This window comes from Podarcis pityusensis (assembly GCF_964106645.2).
Source record: "Podarcis pityusensis genome assembly, chromosome: 1".
Classification (NCBI taxonomy): Eukaryota; Metazoa; Chordata; class Lepidosauria; order Squamata; family Lacertidae; genus Podarcis; species Podarcis pityusensis.
In genome coordinates, this window is record NC_138028.1 from 93,803,350 (window position 1) to 93,826,916 (window position 23,567).

Genomic DNA, 23,567 nt, shown 5'->3' on the forward strand with positions numbered 1-23,567 from the left:
AAAGATGTACATTTAAGATGTAATGCCAAAATGCTAAACAGCTGGCATCAAAGAAGCAAATAAAAGATACCTGTTTATTGATTTTCAATTCTCATGGTTCCTTCATCCATATATTAACATTTTCTAAAACCCAATTAGGACCTTACATATTTTAAAGTAACAGTTTAAGACTTCATGAATAGCAGAGAAAGTAGAGCAGGAATATTTCTTTAAAATATTAAAATAGAATGCCAAAACCAACTCAGGGCAGGTACTTTTGGTGAGATTTGGCCCATCTCAGGGGAGAAAAATTGTTCGTAGGTAAACGGTATATGCTGTATATGCACAAATATTGAGTTTCCATAAGCAAAAATAATATTTATAGTGAAAGAAGACATGAATGAGTTGTCTAAAGTGTGTGTGTGTGTGTGTGTGTGTGTGTGTGTGTGTGTTTGTGTGTGTTGAGTGCACCACAGGAGCTACTGTAAATACATGCTTGTCAATAAATGGCTTGTGGCCATTTGTCCTCCTTGGACTAAGTGTGCTTAGGACTCCAATCTTCTGATTTGGTTTCAGAATCTCTTTCAACTCAAGTAACTTAGAACATGCTGTGTGAAGCATAATGGTGAAGAAGAACACATCTGAGGTACAGAGCCTTTTGGCTTAACGATGCTAATCAGAGGTTATCATTCAAGGTATCTTTCTTTCTATCTTTTCTGGCAGGTCCTTGGCTGGATCCGGAATGGAGAATCAATGCTCAATGCCAGCCTTGTCAATGCAAGTTCACTGTCAGAAGCTGAGCAGCTCCAGAGAGAGCATGAGCAGTTTCAGCTGGCCATAGAGGTAACCATAATAGGCACGTTCGGATTTCCCTTTCCGCAAAGATGAGGCCACTTCCCTGGGCAGAAATTTAATGGTGATGAAAGTGCAAGGGGACAAAAACAAGATGCTATTTAACAGTGGGAGGAGACTACAATTGTAACAGATAATTTACTATCAGTAGCTAAGCTTTCCTGTTACTTGACAAAAATCACAATACATGAAGAAGCTGCTCATTTCCCATACCACCTTTGTAATTCCTTGCAAATGGTTCAGCAAAAATATAAACTAACCCCCCAAAAGGCAAATACTCATGGAAGTGAACTTAAAGACTGGAGCATTGGGTTTCTTTTAAGCCTTTACAAAACTTGAATAGCACCTCTATCTACCTCTGCATTGGGCGTTTTTAGGTTTTGATAGGCAATAGTACTGATAGAAACCTCTTATCCTCTTACAGGCTTGTTTTGTTGGTTGGAGAGGAATTAGGTTAAGGGTGCATTTATGCACATACACAGGCCTGTCAAAGCATCAGTCTGATTTGTTGCAGCAGAACAAAAGTTCAGAGGTTAAATAGGCACTGACTGGAATGAATATGTGAGGGCCAAAGAAGTATGCAGAGAGCATAAATTGTGTCATTATTTAGTTCAGCAACACTGAAGGTCCACAGGTTCCTCACCCTTGGCTTGAAGACTGGGACAGATAGTCAAAAGCAGGAGAGCAGTATGTACCCTGCTGTATTAGTGACTTGGAAACAATTGCCATTTATTTATTATGTTTATATCCTGCCTTTCTTTTAAGGAATTCAAGGCAGCATACATAGTTCTCCATGCTCCTCCATTTATCCTCATAGTAACCCTGTAATGTAGGCAAGGCCAAGAGATAGCTATTTCTCTGCATTAGGTAACCCTTGTTACTTAGAAGTTTGGAATTTTCCACTCCAGCATTTGCTTATGGATGGAGTCAGAGGTACTAGAAGTGACTGTTCACTTTAGTGGTTGTAATAACATGGCACCATGGTGGTGGTGGTGGTGGTTCTTTTTAAAATTCCCATCTGCAAAATGCAATGTCAAGTTAAAGCCTTCATGGGCTAGAATAGTCATCCTGGGTGGGTTTTTTAAAGTCTGTTTTTTCTCACATTAGTAGCAGTCACATATGCACACGAATAGCTCAACAGGGGTGGGTCCAAAGCGACTTTTATTGTCATATGTGAAAATACCGTAAATTAAAAACAAACAAACCAGGAAATTGTATTTTCCTCCTCTTCTGATTAATCTGAAATAAATTAGCATTGTCTTGGTATATGACCATTGTTGATGTTCTTGGAACTTCCCATAACAGGAATAAATAAGTCACTTTTCTGTAGAGGTATTAATCATCTCTTAATGAGCATCTGACAAGTCTTTACATTATCCTGCCATATTGGCAAACCCCAAAGGGAAGGGAAGCCTTTTATCATCCAGTGGAGGAGGTTACCATTCAGCTGCATCTTGGCAGCCTTAACCAGGCACCTCTGTGGAGCAGAATACACATTTCCTGTTAGCACAGCTTTCCACACTTCAGAGATTCTTGTATTTGGTATTAACTAAGAGGCCCACAGTGAGACATAGGTTCTCACATTGCCAATGGGAGAAAATAATTTTGTTCAGAGATGGGAATACCAGATTAAATATTGATGGTCCTTAAAATCTCAGCATGTAACTAGTATCCAGAAAAGCATACAGTGAGGCAGGGAAGGTCTAACTGTTGATGGGGTTTCCATTGCAAATTCTTTGACATCTTTTTTAAAAACAAGCATTCTCATTATCATCTGGGCAGCCACCCCAACTAATGGTATCTGGGAATTTTCAGAATGTGTATGTATATATGGGGGCGGGGGTTTACTGCTTTTTATGCACTATGCAATTCAACATGGTGTTAGAAGAAACTCTTGAACTAATTTTCAAGTTTAGGGGTTTAAAAGGCTTGATTAATTGCAGTGAACAAAACCTGTATTGTGGCCATACTTCCTAAATTATCTTTCTTAAAATGGTCCTAATAGTGTTGTACGTTCCAGGGTTGTGAGGAGGGAAAATAACAAAGATTTTAAAGCAGTGATTGCATTAGAAGTGTAGTGGAAATTATTAATAATGCTGGTGTTACCTTTGTTTAAAAGCTGCCTTGAATATTTCATAGAAGAATGGGGTATAAATATTGATAATAAATCAGGAATAAAAATAAATATGCCCGTATGAATCTACAAAATGTTTACTGAAGAGAATCTGTTGGTTGTGGAAAACACTAAAAATGTTTCATTCTCTCGCATTTTCATTCTCACTCTTCACATCACCTCTTTTTACCATATGTCTGGCACATCTGTACAAATCTCTCTTTCCTCCCCTCATACACAGTCCCTCTTTCATGCCACTTCCTTGCAGAAGACGCACCAGAGTGCCCTCCAGGTGCAGCAGAAGGCGGAGGTATTGCTGCAGGCTGGGCACTACGATGCTGATGCCATAAGGGAATGCGCAGAAAAGGTGGCACTGCACTGGCAGCAACTAATGTTGAAGATGGAAGACAGGCTGAAGCTGGTTAATGCATCTGTCGCTTTTTATAAAACCTCAGAGCAGGTGAGCCTAATGATGTGCAGTGATACTTGTAACTATTTAAAAAAATCCCATAGTATTCATTGTCATAACATTTTATTTAGGGCAACTGTGACTTCAAATCTCTGAGCTAGCCACATCTTTATATTGCCCACATATTCATTGATGCTGTCTGAATCTTACGTAGCCCTAGATTGAGATTCATTAACTACAAATCCCAAGATTTGGGATTCCCTCCAAACCTCCAAAGTTTTGAGCCAAAACAAATTTTAAGCTTTTGGCTTGGCCTTCTCCACAATGGATGCATATTGTTGCTAATGTACTATATGAAAGTGCATTGACAGTGAGTGTGGTCAATATCAATTCAGACTGTACATGAGTTTTCTGTATGAATAACTTAACTACCTGCAACCCAGGATTTTCCTGGATGGTTTGAGCACAATAACCTAAACAATTAAAATACATCTCAAGCCATTTCCAAGGCATCAGTCCTAAATTCAATGCCCTTGACTCACAAGTAAGAGAACTGGCTAGCTCAGCACCATAGCTGACAAATGCTGACTTGTTGCCCCATTGTCAACTGGGCAGACAAAGAGACCATTTCATGAGAACAGGTGAGTCTCAAACCTACAAATCAATATATTATTTTTCTTCTGTAGTTTTAGCACGACTTGGAATCCTAAAGTTCTGCATCATTAAAAATCCACATTAGGAAATAGGCTCCATCAGCTACAGGGCCTGCAAATTAGGTTGGAATTTTCTCTTTAAAAGGTCAATTAATATTTCCCAAACTAATATGTTCTGAGTTAGGAAGCCCATATAACATTTGTCTGTGAATCTCTCCTTTTCTTGTCTTCTGTTAGCTTTCTAGGTTAATGGACTTGTAGTAGTTTTTCTATGTTTCTGGATGTAGCTTTTATAGCTGAAGTACTGTGTCCTTATGCCTCAGGTTTGCAGTGTGCTAGAGAGTTTGGAACAGGAATATCGAAGAGATGAAGACTGGTGTGGAGGTCGGGATAAGCTTGGACCAGCATCTGAAATAGACCATGTCATCCCCTTAATCAGCAAACATCTGGAACAAAAAGAAGCCTTTCTCAAGGTCTGTTGTAGCCTTCCTCTTTTCTGTAGTTGTTTTTATTTTTTGGTAACTGAAAATAGCTGTGGTGGAAACCTGTCAGCAGAGCATGCAGATGATGTTCTGTGCACTGTCATTTCCATATAGAACATACCTGAATATAATTTTATGGGAATCATAAGAACAACACAGTTTTTGCATGCAGTCATACTGTAGGTTATCTCTAAATGTTTTATGACTGGACAGTTTGCACAATCTTTCTCCAGAATAGAGATTTCCCAATTCCTCCCCCCCCCCCCATCCTCATTTTGACAGTCAGCTCCAACACTACAAAAATGGATATTCTGCCCATACAAGTGGCTGCTTCCACAGGCAGTGTAATGTGGGACCAATCAGCTTGCGCCTTCCCTTTCATGGCCTGAAATAATTACAACTTGTGATTTTTTTTTCAATTCATGGAAGGGAACAGAAGAGCTTATATTAATCTGCTGTGCTAATGTTACATCCTTCACATGAATAGCCTGCTCATGTGGACAGTGCCTTGTGCATTGGATTCCAGTGCCTCATTTGAGCCAACTCTTTAGTGTTGCAAAAGGCCAGGTACAATTAGCAGATGGAGAGACAAGGGTTCGTAATGTTTCATTGCTCTTTGGCATTAAAAGGAGTAGAGGCCTACTAACCAAGCATGAGACAATGTGGCTTTGAGCAGATATCAGTAGTTGGTTTTGTTTCTGGGTAGATGTGTGTTTGGTTGCATAATTTCTGAAGAATGTGTGTAAGAGTTGGGGTGATTAAACTGCCAGCGAGGACAGGAACAACTGTTTTCTTCTGCTCTTGAGCTTCTAAGCAGCGTTCACATTGAAAGGGTAAAGAACTCAAGGTGCATCTTTTGTTCCTGCCCTTATTGTTTCCCTTTCTCCCAGATCTCATTTATCTGGCTCAGAGTAGCTGCAGTAGGAGGAAAAGTACAAAGCTCAGTAGTCAAGCACATGATTTACATGTTGACAGTAGTATGATTCAGTTCCAGGAACTGCTAGTTAAAAGGAATTCAGAGCTGGAAAAGATCACTACCTTTTGACTTATGAAAACTGATGCCAGGCAGGGTTGACCAGGGGAACAGACAATGTGGTACCCTCCAGATGTTGCTGAATTAGAACTCACACCATCTCTGATCGCTGGCCATGCTGGCTGGGGCTGTTGGGAGTGTCCACTGTCATCTGGAAGACACTGCATTGGCTGTCTCTGGGATACATGGTACTGTGGTATATTAACAATATTAACAAGTTCTGACTAGGATATGGCAAGGATAAGGACAAGTTCCTGACCGTTGTATATTCTGTTGCAGGAATGCAATGGCAAGAAGTGACTAGCCTTTCTTCCATGTATCCCTAGATCCTCACCTCAGCAAGCCATAGCTTGTATATAAATGTTAAATAATTCTTAACACCTTTGCTTTTCAAAGTTGCATACAGATAATGTAATGGTATGTTTTTGAAAGACTGCATTCCAGAATAAATCAACTGTCACCTTCTGGAATAAAGATCAAGATGTACAATCTCCCACTAGCGCTGTTATGCTTTTGCTTTTCTACTGGAATCAGCCAATTTTTTTCCACATAGTATTTTCTCTCATATCATACCCGTTCCCAAGATGATGGATGTGTGTGACTGCAGTCTGAGTTTCTCAGTGTTTTCTCATGCACGTCAACATCCTTCAGAGGTCAAATGAGAAAAGAAGCTCATGTCACAGTTCAGTGGTTCCTCTGTGTTTTATTCTTCTGATTCACTTGTCAAAAGGGTAACTGTTGTGCTTGGGGGTGGGGGGGTGTTGTTTACTGCCCACAGGCCTGCACACTAGCACGAAGGAATGCAGAAGTGTTTCTCAAGTACATTCACCGAAACAACGTCAGCATGCCAGGGGGAGTGAGCCATACGAGGGGACCTGAGCAACAAGTCAAAGGTCAGTGTGTTTGTTTGGGGGACGCATTAATGGAATGGCAACTTGGCTTTAGAAATATACCACACACCCATGGATGACCCTTGTGTTCACCACTGATGCTTCCTTACACTGGATTAAATTTGCCACATAATAATTACAGGTGCACCTTTTCTGCTGGACAGAATAAGATTAGAATACAAGCAGATGGTATGAAAATGGCAGTGTCTTTTTCATTTCTGTGCCAGCTCAGAAATCTTAGGAGTGGATCTAGTGAAGTGTTTTGCATATAAATTTACCAGTGTGCCATCATCTGTCATTAGAACAATAGAAATTCCATGAAATCTATAGGCAATACTTCTCATATTAGTATGTTTAGAGTATTTTTTAAAGTAGTAGTCATTCAGATCCTTTCTCTATTACCCCTATCACGTGCTTTTTTCATATCAATCCATACTTTAAACCTCCACTTCAAAATGTGTCAGGGTGTGGGTAGTAAAATCATAGCAGGGTCAAGCTTCTTTAAGCTATCTCATTTTACTACTCATGATCTAAGTGACGCCCTGGTAGTCATTTGATATTTTTTTAAAAAAGCAAAAGAGGTAAGAGGAGAGCAGTGATGGATTTGTAGGAAGGGGAAGGTTACTGTGCATATACAGATTCCTTCTTATTTCCAGACTGCCTACAGGTGTAAAAGAGAAACCATCCCATCTGATTCAGAGCTTAGTTATGGAATCTGAAAGCAATTAATTACTAATCTAATTTGGGGCGGTGGGGAGAGGGAGAGAAAGACTGAAAATGTGGGCAGTTTAGCTACAAAGAGCTGCAGTAAATAGTATTTCCTTCTGTTGAAAGGACTATCCCTTAACTCCTTCCACTTCAGGAAACAGTGAGCAGAAAGTATCTGTCTCATACTACATTCAAGGACAGAACATTATACTGGGTTTGTTTGTTTTTTGGCATTTGGAGCTATTGCAGAGTATTAATCAGGCTTCCATACCAAGACAAGACAAGCCAAAATTGAAATTCACAACGTGGTCACTTTTCTCAGAGTTCAATGTCTGCTTCTCTTTCTTAGCTATTTAGCTACAGTGACCAATAGAATGACCTTCTTATGCTTGCCTCTTTCATATGTTCAAATGAACATGGGCTGCTGTGGTGATGATACATTCTTGGAGGAGTCTGGGGTGATGCATCCCCTGCTTTCTTTTGTAGCTGTAATCCACCAGTTGCTAATCTGTTCCTTGATTCTGTGAGGAGCTGATAAAAATGAACTAAAGTAAATCTGCAGAACTAAGCCATTTTTCATCTCTGATTGGATTACTTTTAGAGCTATAGAAAAGAACAGATCAATGACAGTGTAGGGCAATAATAATTATGTAGTTTGATACTGAGTGCACCATACAGTTGCTATCACTAAAGGGGTTGAAAATGCTGCAGCCTAACATAAAATGTGTACTTTAAAAATATATATTTATTTGGTTAATATTGCTCAAGAACTCAAAAAAAGAGTCTGCACTCGTATACATGAGTATCTTTTTTTTAAAAAAATGCACACACAATTAAGCTGGGTTCTTAAGATACAGTTTTAGGGAGAAAGCTTACTAAAATATATGTAACTGTTTATACATGTTAAGCAATAGACATAAACTTTAGGCAGCCTCTCACATTGTCATTTTAAGACATAAGATCTTTCCTATGAGGAGGCAAGCAAGGAGAGTAGGTTACTTTACGCAGTGGATATAGGTCCTCTTATTATTTTTATAAATATATTTCTATACCACTGCATCATAAAAATATAACACAGCAGTTTACAACAATATAAAAACATAAAACCAACCAACAACATCATAAAAGTAAAAATACTAGCACATTTACAAAACTAAGCAGGGTCCAGTATGGTTTCAAATGAGGACTGCATGTTGAGATTCCTGCATTGCATAAGGTTGGACTAAATGACCCTAGGGTCCCTTCCAACTCCTATGATTCTGTGATTCAGGATTAAAACAAAAAACCAATATCAATAGACCATTGTAGGGGATATACACTTAGTTGCCTTAATTAGTAAGCTTGGCTGTGACAGACAGAAAAAGCTGGGACATTCTCTTTCACTTGCCCCATAGAATTTTATTTAACTGAAGCTTGCACAGAAGAATCTGTTGGTAATCCCCCCTATTAATTAGTGAACCAGAATATGAGTTGAATTTGCCCCCTTAGCCACCAAAATGTCCTGGACAGGTCCTTGCTTGTACTTCAAAAGAATCACGTTGGAATGTTTAATTTGTGAGTCTAGAGACAGCTCAAGGATATGTACCACAAGAACCTCTTGCAGCCCACCTTTCAGAGTTTCAGTTCTAAGAAATCAATAATGTGAGCTGAGCATTCTGAAAAATTCATAGGACTGATTTTAGGGGAGGCTTTGGTGACCTAAAATTGTAATACCATTGAACAAAGAATAAAGATTCCTCTCTGGAATAGAACTGTATAGCAGAATCGTCAAATACCTTTTGTTTTAGTATAGTATGTCCACACCAGGCCTAAGACATCACTGACTGTGCTCCAAGTAAATGTTGTATAAGTGAGCAGGTGAGTGTGGGAAGTACAAGGTAGACATTTGTGAGTCTGGTGCTTGTTCTGCTTTTACGAGAATACATTTAATGACTGGGTATCTAAACTGTTGTCAGCTGCATGACTTGTAATTGTTCCCCCACTCCCGTTGCTTGGGCTTTGAACAGTGTGGTCTGAAGTGCTCTGAACTGTATCTGTATCTATGTGTTGGGAATATAATATTTTTTCTGTTGATTTTTGTCCACACACCCTTAGTGAGCCCCTTGTGTTAAGGACTGCCCACTCTCTGCTATTTTGTTTTTCCCCCAGTTGACTCTGAAGTGCTTCATACTAGGGAGCTTATATATCACTGTGATGGAGTAGCAAGTTGAATTTGCATTGACTTGCGTCTGCATGTACTCACTGAACCACTGAGGGTAACAACCATCCTCCTTTTCTCCACAGCCATTCTGAGTGAGCTGCTGCAGAGAGAGAACAGAGTTCTTCACTTCTGGACCTTGAAAAAACGGCGATTAGATCAGTGCCAGCAGTATGTGGTCTTTGAGCGTAGTGCTAAGCAGGTAGCTTAATAAAACTCTGCTTTCCCCTCTTGTTCTGTTGTTACGGCTGACAGGTAATAATGGACTGTGTAATAGATTAGTTGTGGGAAGGGTTGTATCTCAGGGACTGCAGACTTTGCATTATGAGACCCCATGTTCAATCCTTTGCATCAATCAAGATTGGAAAACTTTTTGTTATGAGATGCCATGTTCAATCCTTTGCATCAGCCAACACTGGTAATGACCCTGGAGAGTTAGTTTCAAACCTGACACTAGTTGAAACTGACAGTGTGAGCTGGATAGGCCATTGGCCTGAATAAGGCTGCCAGACTGCAAACCAGAAATAAACATGTTGCCTTGTACATGCTGAATGCTGTGGGAGAAATTGTTAACTGCTCCCACCTGTTTCTTTCCTGGGGTTTCCTAGCAGTTGGTCTCAGACCTCATCTGTTGTAGGGCAAAACAGAAGTTCTCCTTGTTTCAGTAGATAGAGAAGAAGGGTGAGCCAATATACCCGGGCGGTGGGGGGAGGCGGATGTGACGAGAAGCCTAACATTGGCAACCTCTCACACTGCTTCTGCACTGCAGTGATCTCTGGTCTGAAGTCTTGCAAGACTACTATGGTCAAGATCAAGCAAGGAGTCTCATAGCACCTTAAAGACTAACGAATTTATTACCTCTTCTGCTATTGTGAGCTCAAGTCTGCTTTGCTAGATGCAAGGAAAAATATATCGTGTGTAAGTGTCTGTGACCACATAAAATTCAAGGCAGTGGACAATCAGTCCCTACTGTGCTACATTTTGCTTGCTTGTTTACCGTGTAAAGTGTTGTTAGACTTGAATATGAGGCCTGCCTGTCAGGCTTCTTCTTTTCTGAGGGCTAGTGGTGCTCTTCAACTGCAATAGAACTTGAATAATTAATTTTGAAATATGCCAATGAGAACTGGTTGCATGGGTGAAAGCAAGTCACCTTGTTTTTGTTCATTTGGTCCCCCACCCTCCCATTTGTAGGCCTTAGACTGGATTCAGGAAACAGGAGAGTATTATCTTTCTACTCACAACTCAACGGGGGAATCAGCAGAAGAAACTCAGGAACTTCTGAAAGAATATGGAGAATTCAAAGTACCAGCCAAGGTAAACCCTACTATTGATTTTATAATTTCATGAGCTTCCTTTGGTAGTTTCAGGTAAGGAAATGTAGTAAATGTATACAACTCACAAGATTTAGTCTCAGTTACACTATTACTTATCTACATGCATCATTTATTACTAAATAAATTATAACATGATATATTTAATAGCTCTGAATGTTATAAATGCACCCCCCCCATTTTGAACTCTATGGCTGAGATCCAAAAAAAATACTAATAATGCAATCTTATGTGTGTCGAGTCCCATTGAGTGTATATAGGATTGCAGACTGAGGCTCACAGAAGGGGCCTGTTTTCCTTTGGAAGCTCACTCCATGCATTATCACAAACGTCTTTTAAAACTCACTTCAAATCCAAAAGGAGCTTGTGATGTGGCATGGAGAACAATTTCTTGAGGAAAACAGCTCTAAAGCCCCCTTTTGCTAATGGAGCTAGTTTCAGAGTTCTCTTGTATACTGACCAATGATATTAATTATTTCTAAAGAACTACCAAACTTCAGAATGACCTCAGAATATTCTGCCCTTGTTTTCTAAATTCCAATATCTGCCTGTTTGGGGACATCAAGCTCTGCAGTCTCCCTGCTATCACTTTGTACCCACATCCCCATGCTCATCTCTTCCTGACAGGTTCCATTCCTGTCTGCCGCAGTGTCCATTTGAAGAGAAATTCTGACCAAGCAGGTCAAAATTAACACCCATAAGCAGAAAGGTGCTATTACTCTCTGCTCACATTGCCACTTTCGAAATATTGCTTCAGAACCAAACAATTCTGCTAAGTATTGCAACCTGTAACAACTAAGTTCCATTGAGTAGTAGTGAGTGGCAGTGGGAAATTCAGAACCATTTTAGATAATAAATGAAAAGATTGCACTCCACCTACACTATGTCTCCAAAGATCTCAGGAACATTTTGTGTTAGTGATGCTTGTGAAGAATACGAGGTCCATATGGTTATTATGTGAATGAAAACTGAACAAAATGTCCATGGAAGATATGATAACCAAGGAAAACTCTTTTGGGCAGCAAACCAAGGAGAAAGTGAAGCTTCTCATTCAGCTGGCTGATAGCTTTGTAGAGAAAGGGCATACTCATGCCACTGAAATTAGGAAATGGGTTACCACCGTCGACAAACGCTATCGGGACTTTTCACTGAGGATGGGGAAATACCGCTACTCTTTGGAAAAAGCTCTTGGAATCAATACAGAGGTACTGTAAGTCACATGTTTTGCTGACATACTTTAAACAAATGAAAGAAACCTAGGAGGAATTAGAACTGTCTTATGTGAAAATGCTTTCATGCATTACATAGCCAGCCTTACCTTGCAGTGGCATAACACAGAGCACACTAGGTGTGGATTTTGTGACACAAATTTGTTCCTTTGTGACACAAAGGCTAGACAAGATGACAGGGGAATGATTGGTTGGGTGCCCAGGAAGTTGCTATAAGGAGTAATCAAGTAGACTTCCAGGTATAAATTCATGTAGATGATGATCAGTCAACATAAGACAAAATGGTAATTCATTCAAAATAGGGCAAATCAATGATTAATCTGTAATTAATTCCTAGCTGGTGCTACTTGTGAAAAGCTGCAGAATTTACTGGGCTGCACATGGCCTGTTACATAGCTTTTCATGTTGATGGCACTGGCCTTGTGTATGTACATGTTTGACTTGAGTCCCACAGAGCTAAATGGATGGTATTCTGGGTAAATCTACTGTTTTGCAGCCCATTCTGTTACAGCCAGCAGGACATGTGAAGAGCGGATTTAGGTTACCATGTATAAGCCAGGGTAATGTTAACTTTTAATTATTGCCTCAAAAATTCACTTCAAAACCATTCAAGTGAGAAAGAGGGATTGGATCCTAATTTCCATATGTGAGTTCCTCTGACAGTCACCTTCACCTTCTTGCTATGGCCATTTTGGTTCCTAAAAATCTGCTCCTGAAGATTGGGAGGCCTTCTGGAATAGGATGGGATGCTGTGAAGCTGTGAAGCAGCAGAAAGGGGGGATTGGCAAAATTGGGCACTTACCTAGTGCAAGCAAAAGTGTGCTTCTACTCACACAGGGGTCAAGGCCAATGTTTTTATTCAGATCTGGTTCATTTTAATGAAGAATGCAGTAAAGATGTACCAAATAAATATCATTTATGAAATTTGAGCAAATGCTGTCATTTGGGGAAAGTAGAGTACAAGCCTCAGAGGCAATATTGCGGAGCAGACAAAATGTGTCTGCTTGCTGCCACCACTGATGTGTCCCAGGATTCCCATGAGGAAAGCCATCCCCTTCCTGAAGTCAAATGAGAGGAAGGGTTACTGATGAAGCCTAGCAAATTGGTTGGGGAAAAGGACCCTCCTACCACCTGCCAAATATGTGATGCATTTAGCCAGTCGTTGGTAGGTCTGTATGTGCAGTTCTTTGTTCTTTTTCTTTTTCTTTTTCTTTTTCTTTTTCTTTTTCTTTTTCTTTTTCTTTCCTTTTCTTTTCTTCCAGCCCTATAGCCTTTTCTTTCACTTTGTAGATATGCTTACTTTTACAAAGCATAGAAATGTGTTTTAAATCCAGGACACTACTCTTTTTCAGGATAACAAGGACCTGGAATTAGACATCATTCCAGCAAGTCTGTCAGATCGTGAAGTGAAGCTGCGTGATGCCAATCACGAAGCTAATGAAGAAAAAAGGAAGTCAGCCAGAAAGAAAGAGTAAGTGGTGGGAAATGGGCACCTCACAAAACATAACACATGAATGACAAACAGCAGCAGTTCCATGTGAACAATTCACCAAGCCCACCTATTTGTGAGGCAGGTGAGATATCCTTGCAGGAATGTTATGCAAACAAAAGACCAAAGTTTGGAGAGAAGCAAGATATGTGGGATAAGTACATGCATGATAAATTAAAAACGTAATTGTTTTCTCTCTCTGTGTGTGTAACTAAATGCTAATTTATTCTTATTTATCAAGATAGAAACTCTTATATAACTGTCAGGGAACTGCCATCGGCTCAGGAGCAAGAGGGGAAAAGGTGGATGGATTACAGAGAGCCCCCAAAGATTGTGGGAAGCAGCACTTCCTCAGCGGAGGAAAGAAACCACGCCTCTAGTGGGGAAGGGATGCAGGGCTCGGAGGATGCAAGGCGGTGCCAGGACACCTTGCCTGAGCAAAGCGGGGAGGAGGGCGGTCCCCTGTTACCCAAGCCTTCCTTGTGCAGTAAGCTTTCGAGCAGAGAGGGGAGGCGCAGACTGGGGGTCAAGAAACTACTCTGCTGGAGAAGATTTAAGGACTGCCCACTCTCAGATTCTGCCAGTGAATGAGCAAGACATGGAATCGAGGCTCTCTGCATTCTAAAGGTTTTTACCACCAATAAGAAAGCTTGCCTGATTGCTCTCGAGCAACCAACCGATACCTCTAACAATAACCACAACAAGATTAACAACATTTATACTTGAGTCTAGAAATTTATTGAATTATGCAAGTATTATGCAAATTACATAAAAATGCAGAGATGGCTACAATACATAAATCTTCAAACATGATATGATACATTCTAAATGTATTTCCATAATCAGGGAGAAAATATAAATATGCTAGAGACTAAGAACTAATGTAAACTGATGGGAAGGGAGAAATGGCTTGAGGAATTACATTTTATTTACTTATTAACACTTGCCGTACTTTTACGTGTATAAGACTAGGTTTTTTTACTTTAAAATAAGGTTAAAAATCTGGGGGCATCTTATACACAGATACTGCATATGCCCATTTTCTAAATTTGGGGTCCCCAAAACTAGGCGGCATCTTAGACATGGGGTGTCTTATACAAGGAAACATAAAGTATATCTCACTTTTCCTCCAAAGAGCTCAACAGTATACACAATTTCCTTTCCCCAATTTTATCTCTGCAGCAATTCTGTGAGATAACTTAAACTGAGATAGTGTCTGGCGCAATCCAATGTCACCCAGTGTGCTTTGTGGCTTAGCGTGGATTTCACCAGTCCCAGGCTGATTACTACATCATAGAGGAGATACTTAAGTTCTCTTTTCATACATTACAAAAAACTGGAGAAAGCAGAATAGTGTCCACACTTGCTTATTGCATGCATGAAGCAGTCCTTACACTTCCAGTTTGTAATCCCTCCATCCCTTAACATGAATGCTTTTCTAATTTGGAAATGATAGAATTGTTGAGTTGGAAGGGACCACAAAGGTCATCTAGTCCAACCCCCTGCAATGCAGGAATCTTTTGTCCAACGTAGGGCTTGAACCCATGACCTTGAAATGTTATAATACTTGATGAGATGGTCACATAAACAATATTTTATTCTTTCATTTACAATGTGTAATTTAGGCAGCCCAGAAAGATAACAACTACAATATTCTGTACACATACTTTCAGCAAATATCCATAGCATTGGTCTACGTAACATTGAAAGTATTTTTCTTTCTTTCTTACAAAGAATATAACAAAGAGAGAGTTTGTGTTTAATATACAGATTTACTCCCATGCATTTCTGCTCCTAGATTCATCATGGCTGAACTGCTTCAGACTGAGAAGGCCTATGTCAGGGATTTACATGAATGTTTAGAGGTATGTTTATAAAGACTCTGTACTGTTTCTGATGGCTGGTGGTCATAATAACTACCACCATGATGTGGTGTTGTGGTCTTCAGTTACGGCAGGGTTTTCAAGGATTATAAACTTGTCTGGATGTAATAGTAGATGAGACCTGTGTGGAGGTTTGCTGTACTGTGCAGACTGGTTCATGATGTTTGTGTTTCAACAATCTGAAAATTCAAAAGCCTTCGATATTTTCTACAGGTAGAATGGAAGGTGGGTGCAATGTATGTGTTCAAAACTGATATATTACTCTTGCTGTAGACATGCAACACCATAAGTAATAGACAGCTTTTAATGTTGTATTTTTAAATTGTTTGTGGTGAAGCGTGTGTAAGAAATGTAATTATTATTATTAATTAGTGTGTGAAGACAAAAAGTTAACGTTCAGTTTGGACCTCAGAAAAAGGTTTTGTATGCATAGCAAAAAAGAAAGAAAGAAAAGGTTATGGTAACTGAACCTTTGAACTAGCTGAAGGTGTGTCTGAACATCAAAGCATCTATCTAAATTTGTTGAGATATTTCTTATCACTGAAACATCCACATTCATTGTTTTGGTTTATTAGTTGTGTTGGTTTTTATTATTATCTTTTAGCTTAGAACTCCATGTTTTCTGAGATATTCTGTGCCTTTGGCAAGAAAACTGGAAGATCTTTTCTTTTGTTGTGCACTTCTCTGTGTTTAAGAACTGCTGTTGTCTTCTAGACCTATCTTTGGGAAATGACAAGTGGCGTAGAGGAGATACCCCCAGGGATTCTTAACAAAGAGCACATAATTTTTGGCAACATCCAGGAGATTTATGACTTTCATAATAAGTACGTATTCTTCAACACTTTGAGAAAGATACCCTTTTGGAAGCTTACCCTGTTTTGCAAAGCTAGGAACCAGCATTGAGGCCAAGTGTTCCTCTCCTCCGGCATCACACACTGGATCTGGTGGGTAGACCCTGGCTTATTATTTAACAGTAAGCTACAGTTCCCTGGTTCAGACATAACAAGAACAAGCCAGGATCTTCATGCTGAAACCAGTGTGCCCTGAGATAGAGCAGACGAGGGACATGGAGAGGAATGCTCAGTCCCAATGCTCATTCATAGCTTCATATATAATTGATTATGAAGTGTCAAACAATTTGCAGGAGTGGGCTAATGTGTGGCAAGAACAGGTGCTGAGCTATGTAGGAGGAAAATAACTGTGCTATAGATTTTAACATGAGAAATATTGGGCAGCCCTGGCCTACCTGCTTATGCAGGCTGGAGACATGTTCTGTGCGATGACACTCCCCACTCATCTGCTCAGACCTACAATGTCTAGCATGGTTCCCCATGGGGATCTTTCCAGTTGTGCCAAGCATTTCTACACCAGGAATAAGACAGTTCAGAAATATCTAGTCCCAACTTTGAAACTCACGCTCTACGTGATATTATGCTAAGTATTACAGCCAGGCATGTGTGGCCTGCTATGTGGATAAGGTAACCAAAGCTCAGTAACTTGCATTCACCTACCATGAAATGTGACTAATTCTGTACTAAAAGAAGAGTTGCTACTGAATGTCTCATAAAGAAAAAAATCAAAGTGGATTTGAAAGGTCCTGCTCAGCTGAAACATCTATAGCAAGGATAGGGAACACATGAGTTGTTGGTCTCCACAACGTCCATCAGTCCCACCCAGAACACACAGTGGTCAGGGATTATGGGAACTGAATCAAGTCTGTAGGAATTTCAAGGGGAAGTGAAATAATTTCTTTAAGATTATTGAAATGTCAGAGGTTGAGGTTTGCACATCTGTAATCTACTGACAGATTTTACACTCAGCAACATTTGAGATGAATTTGGAGGGTCCTTTTTTCTGTGAAATATATGAAAGCATTTTTCATTATCCAGCACCTGCTTCTACTAGGTGGTTGTGATGTTCCCCTGAGTCTCTCAACCAAATAGCGTTGGAGGGTGTACACTCTTTAATATCTTGTATCAGGTTGGTTGGGGTGCAGGTAGGGCAAGCATATTATAACCAGAGTCCTCTCTCTTACTTTTTCAGCATTTTTCTGAAAGAGCTGGAAAAATATGAACAACTCCCTGAAGATGTGGGTCATTGCTTTGTCACCTGGGTAATGAGTCTTAACATAGCACCATTTATTAATGGATGTCTTGAGCATTTGTAACAGGGACTGAGTAGCTTTAAGTAGGCCAAAGTAGTGGACTGTGCAGTTCTTCAGGCAGTACTTTGTTGAATGGTAATTGAACCTTTATAGGAAGTTTTCCTCAAACATTAATTTCAGCTATCTAATAAGTCAGCTATTTGCAAAAGGTTGCAAATCATCACAGGGCACCAGACTTCTGCCAATGGACAATCAGATCAGTATAACACAATGCAACTTAAAATTTGAAATTCCAGGGTTCATCTGCTAACATAGATTTGTTTTGATCAAATAACTTCTATGTACTAAGTACAAGTTTAAGACAAATCCAGAATTTTTAAGGTGGCCAGTACCATAGGTAACGGAAACATTTATATTTCGATTTTTAGAAAATCTCAGTTCCTAATTTAATTATTTCTAAGCACCTCATCTTACATATTGTGCAAGATATATTTCTGTGGCAAAAAGGGCTTTTAAATAGACACCGAAATATGTCAGTGGGCACTATAGATAAAATTTTCAAAAGGACACACATTTAATTAATAGGAAAGACAATCATGATTTTCTTGTAGATTTTTTTCTACTAGTCTAACATATTCTGTTATACTTTTTATTGTTCCTTTCATTTGCAGTACATTTCTAATTGGAGGGGACAGGCATAAAGTATTCATTTATTCTGTGAAAGTTGAATCGGAAATGGTGCAAGTACAACTCTTGATCATCTTGCCTTTCCCCCCTCTTGGTGTTTATTTTCACAGGCAGATAAATTTCAGATGTATGTTACCTACTGTAAAAATAAGCCTGACTCCAGCCAGCTAATCCTAGAACATGCAGGAACATTCTTCGACGTAAGCGTTTATTGTTTTTCTATGTCAGATTAGACAATAACATGTGCTGTTCTTTGCTGTTGCAATGGCCATCCAGTTTGGAGGCTTGTTGGTTATATGAGAGTTTTTTGCACTTGTGGTATTAGACACCATGCAGCAGAGACTTGATGGCTGCCTCAGTTTCCCTCTCATCTCATTTTCTCCTGGCTGCCACTGAAAAATTAGAACTGCACTGGCCCAGTTCACAAATAGCACTAAGCCAAACCATGGCTAAATATAAACATGCAAGTATGTGCATACTTATAGTAAACATTGTGACTGTTTAGCGCCTTCCCCAGTCCTGCCGCTGCGCTACCTGGAGCTGTGCCATAGTTTGCTTAGCATTGCTGTATGTCTGACCCAGGGCTTGTGGTTTATCTATCTCAGTGGACCCAATCCAGATGTCTGTGGTGTTTCAGCCTGAGAGCTGATGCAGCAAAACCTTCTGCCCTGGCCAGTTTGTGTGGAAGGACTGTGCAAGTGGTGGTGGTTATGCCACTTCATCAAACCCATTGCTATTGGCCAGGAGTTTGGATTAAATCTGCTCTCCTGAAGTCTCCAAAGCCCTGATGCACTAGTGGTACATTTTAATTTTCCCATACAGCTCTTTGTATCCTGGTCTGATTCCATTAATAGAAGTGTAAATTCAATGGCCAACTCAAATTTGAATGAGAAATTTCAAATTCTAATGGGCAGTGATTTGGGACTTTTTGCTAAAATTTGGATTGTGCTACGTACATTTTACTAATAGGATTCAAATTTACCCCTAATATTTGAGACTGTGTGTATTAATATATATATATAAATTTAAAAGTCTGGGGGAAGAAATGAATATTGCTTAATTTTAAACAATTTTTAGGGCCAAACTAGAGATCTGTGACTGGTTCTGCCTTCTTTTCAGCAGATAACAGCCACAAGGAACCCATTCCAGATTAGGGCAGCAGCACTGTGGAATGAAGGTTAACTCTTTTTCCAAATGCTGTTTACCCAATGAAAATCCCCTGTCAACCACTGCTTTCTTTGCTTTGAGCCAAGGCAGTTTTTCAGGAACAAAAAACTAAGAGTGGATAGCCTTTTTTACTGCACAGAACTACTCTCAGCTTGGACTCCACTTTGGCTGGGTCCCTGCTCTACTTAGCATAATGGTTAATCTAGTCCTAAATTGAACATCTCAAATTACAAATATCATCCCTTGGCAGTCTTTCCGCCTAGATGCAGCTGTTAAAGTCTTATATGACTTGCCTCATTACACGCCCTTGATTACATTTTCTCTTTTTAGCTCATTGTTTAGAACATTTTCGAGTGAGTTAAGGAAAAAGAAAGGTGGAGAGAGTATTATTCTTTTTAATTGGGCAGTGTCCCATAGGAGTCTTTTTTAGAATTATCCCTGTCCCTTTGGTGAATATATGTGTGATAGTTAAATATATGAACCAGCAGGTGGCATTCTTGCCTACTCAAAGGTTTCTGGAAGGGATGTAACATTTCAGCAGATTTACATGTTTAACAGGGTATTGACACAGATTAGAACGCATTTGCCTGGCTAAGCTTTTCTAGCCCAGCTGCGTTATGCTGGTTGGAAATATTCTGATAATGCTTAATACAAAAAAAAGTTGATGTTTCATCCCATTTATGTTTTGCAAATGAGTGGTAGATTTTTCCTTTCTCTTTTTCAGCTTCTAGGCTATAAAATCCCTTTTCCTGAAAAGCAACAGGAAGAAAAAGAAGCTGCCTTTTTGTGCATTTTGGAGAGTTATCCTGACTGTACTTTGTCATAGCTGCTCACATAGTCATTCAATCATGCAAAAAGACTGCAAAATGTTCCTTGCTTGATTTGGTACCTCTTCAGGTGTCATTTTCAGAAGCAGGGCAGCAGAAAATCAGAGATGGGGAACATTATGGTGGAAATTAGGTCCTCTGGGAACATTATCAGATATCTTCTTGTCTAATTCTGGACTTATACTTAGAACTGATTTTTATTTTTTTTAGTGTGAGCTGACAGCAGTCTAAACTAACATTGGCACAAGATGGATAAAAGCCAACAATACTGGGCATAACCCAGGCAAAGTGCACAAAGAGTGGGTTGTGGAGGCCTCCTTCCACTAAAATTACCTGAATCCAGCCTGCAGGGCATTGTGGCTTCCCCTGCTGTAACCTGGCTGAACCAGAAGACAGCTTACCTGTGCCTTATTTATTTATTTACTTAGTAAATTTATGTACCATTCCTCATCTAAAGATCACATATACTGTGTGCCTCCACACACAGCATCCAGTGGCCCAGGTAGGGACCATATCAAGGATGCAGATTAATCCTGATCAGGATGCAGTTGAGGAGGCTGGGCCATGATGAGAGTGTGTATTTCACAGCAGGGTGAGGGTTACAGTTTGGGGCGGCATTGGGTAGGACAACAGTGTGTTTGGGAACCATGTCTGTGTGTCCTGGGATCACTGTCAGTGTACTGCTGCTCTATGTGAGGCCTGATTCCCAGGCCTGGTGCCAGTGGTCAGACAGATTGGGCACTGGTCAGGAAACCAAGGGGCTCAGCAGGATCCCTCTTCAACCCAGCCCACCTGTGCCTACAGGGCAGCTGGATGCTCAATTTAGCAGGTGGTGGTACCATATTATTATTATTATTATTATTATTATTATTATTATTAATTGAATTTGTATACCACCCTTCATTGGAACATCACAGGACAGTTCACAACACAAAAATACAAAATGAGAATACAAAATACATAATACATAATAAAACAAAAACAAACCATTGATAAGGACTGCATTCATCTGCTCCATTCCCAATGAGCCAAAATTCATTCAGGGATTGAATGTGGCTTCACATGCATGTTTCCTTGCCCATCCATGTGAGAGTTGCACTTCCTACACAGGGATAAGGAATAGTGTCATCTCATTCTGTGCAACTAGGTTCAAAAGCATCAGGGAAACTGAACTAATTAGGGCCCCTTCACTTGTTGCACACAGTTTCTGTATGGAAGGTACTTACAGTTTGTGTAACAAAACAGGGAAGCGCTCAGTGGGTGGCCTATGAGAAAACATGATCTCTCAGAGAATGATAACTTGGGTCTACTTTGCACAGTTGAAAGGATTACTGAACTAAACAAAAGAAGCACTATATTAAGGATGGAGAACCAGGGGCCCAGGGGCCACATCCAGCACTCACAGCCTTTCTATTAATCCTAGCACCCTCTCCTTCAAGCCCTATACCCTCATCAGCATAGGCCCAAATTCTCATACCAATGCCTGCCAAAGTAAGTCAACAGCCTCCATGCTTGGAAACACTTGTATATTCAAAGAAGTGTCTGTGCCTTTCCATTCTTCCTCTGGCATTCTTGCCTGCACTCAGAAGTGCTTGGATGCTCCAGGGAGTTTTCTGCAGCTCTCGACTTCTTCCAAAAGCACTTGGGTATGTTCAGAGGCACTTGTCCATTACTGCTGCCTCCCACTTATCCCAAAGCAATAATTATCCCAATCAGAGTTGTTTCATGTCCCTCAGTCACAACCAACATAAGCAAAATCAGACTTCAGATTTCTCTCTCACACACCGCCCTGTTGTTGTTAGATTGATTGAAAGAAAGCTTTCTGTTGTCATTGTCCCACTGGGGACAGAGAGCCCAGCTTGATATAAAAGACAAATAGCATAGGGCTACTTGAAAAAGCGAGAGATAATACACAGAGTTGGGGGGGCAGAGAGACACAGAGACTGAGATGAAGAGGGTGGAAGGGAAGGAGAGCAAAACTCCTGTCGCCCTGAACTGTAGGAAGGAGTAGCCTGATAAGATGAATCTGGAGAATCTGGAACAGGGAAAGCTGAATGTTATACAAAAGCATGCACCCAAATGTGTATTTGTGTGGAAGGATGGGTGTGAAAGGGATGTAAATAGGGTGTGTATGTGGTTCCACCCCCACCTACTTTTGCTTTATTCCCTCCTGCTGGCATGTGGCCTCCAGATGTTTACCCATGGGGAATGCGGCCCTTGAGCTGAAAGCTTTCTCCTGCACATGCACTGTATGCTATATGTAACCCTATATGCAATTGAAATTAATAAGAAACCCATGTATAGATTGTAACTTGTGACTACATGCAAGTCTTTCATTATCCATGCCACATGCTCTGAGAAGCCATGGCCAACTAAGTTTTCTCAGTGTGAGGAGAAACTGTTTATCAGAAGTTACGATCGACACACTAGTTTTTGTACATATCCTTATAGTAATTCTTACAGTAATTGACTGCTGAAATGGGAATCAGTCATGGGGCAAAACAGAGCATCATTCACTAAAGCATTACGTTGTGCCTTGGAAATGAAGCAGAGCTGACTGTCTTTACTCAGCAACTCTCTTAACACATAGGTGGATTCTTGCTGCTTCCTGATTTCCAGACTGGAACTATACAATATCAAAGTTGCGCCTTCCTCTGAGAGCAGCTGCTGCTCGTTCTTGCTACATGCACTGCAGTAGCTCAAATTGTAGGGGTCCAGAGTGGGCCTGGCCTCGTTACCTTTTGTAATCACCCCTTAAGAACATGGTTTTGCTAAAATAGGAGAGGGGGAGTCAGGAGTTAGGCCTTATTGATTTCATAACAAACTCCCTTGTCCTGCTCTGTCATAACTTGAGCAGTGCCAAACACTTTTGTTTCGGGAAATTTTAAATTGTGTCACTGCACATCTTTGTTTAGATACACTACACAGAAACAAAGCACTTCAGTTTGGAGCAATTTGAAGAAGACAGGGAGAACTCTCCTATGTCTACAGATTGTGGTGAGAATCAGGAAGATTTAACTGGCTTTCTCTTGTTTGCTGAACAGAAAAGGAACAATACATATTATGCCCCATTAATTTTGTTGGGGCTGTATTTCACTCAGATTTAGTAAACCATGCTCAAAGGGTTCCTGCAAGTTAAAAAGCAATCGAAATTTCCATATGTAGAAGGGGCTTAGTGATTCCCCCACCATCCCTGCCAAAATATTAAAATTGATCTTGGCTTTAATGTTAATTATCAAGAAAAAGTCACCTTTTTATGGGAGTAAAGATCTGTTTAAAACAAACCATTTATTATTTTACTGGGAAAGCCTTAACTGACATATTTGTATTGAACGGTCTCTCTCAATGACCACAAGAAATGTTATAAAATTTCTCTGTGGATATACTGTTATCCATCAGGTAACCACATAATAATCATCTATTTAAAAAAAACTGGTCAGCCCAGGTATTGTGCAGCTAAAATTGATTATGTGTGGCTGCTTTTCAAACTGACTAAGTCTAGGAACTTTTTCATCATGTTCTATTTATATGTTT

The 23,567-nt window shown here is 40.0% G+C and overlaps 1 protein-coding gene and 1 long non-coding RNA gene across 16 annotated transcripts in view; one reads left to right on the top strand and one right to left on the bottom strand.

Moving 5' to 3' along the window:
• KALRN (kalirin RhoGEF kinase) overlaps positions 1-23,567 on the top strand; it is a 509,101-nt gene that overhangs the window by 357,961 nt on the left and 127,573 nt on the right. For 13 of the 15 annotated variants that reach the window (XM_081004646.1, XM_081004656.1, XM_081004642.1 and 10 more), the window contains 12 exons: positions 703-822; positions 3,186-3,404; positions 4,330-4,479; positions 6,300-6,414; positions 9,403-9,518; positions 10,508-10,630; positions 11,670-11,852; positions 13,229-13,347; positions 15,164-15,230; positions 15,963-16,072; positions 17,292-17,361; positions 18,150-18,239. In XM_081004646.1, coding sequence (XP_080860772.1) covers positions 703-822; positions 3,186-3,404; positions 4,330-4,479; positions 6,300-6,414; positions 9,403-9,518; positions 10,508-10,630; positions 11,670-11,852; positions 13,229-13,347; positions 15,164-15,230; positions 15,963-16,072; positions 17,292-17,361; positions 18,150-18,239 — 1,482 coding nt within the window. The remainder of the gene's footprint in view (positions 1-702; positions 823-3,185; positions 3,405-4,329; positions 4,480-6,299; positions 6,415-9,402; positions 9,519-10,507; positions 10,631-11,669; positions 11,853-13,228; positions 13,348-15,163; positions 15,231-15,962; positions 16,073-17,291; positions 17,362-18,149; positions 18,240-23,567) is intronic. The other 2 variants (XM_081004658.1, XM_081004663.1) reach the window with 1 other exon arrangement.
• Positions 7,429-9,450, bottom strand: LOC308479676. The gene is made up of 2 exons (XR_013987785.1): positions 9,362-9,450; positions 7,429-7,650 (listed from the first exon to the last, which is right to left on the bottom strand). It is a non-coding gene; the product is annotated as an uncharacterized lncRNA (long non-coding RNA).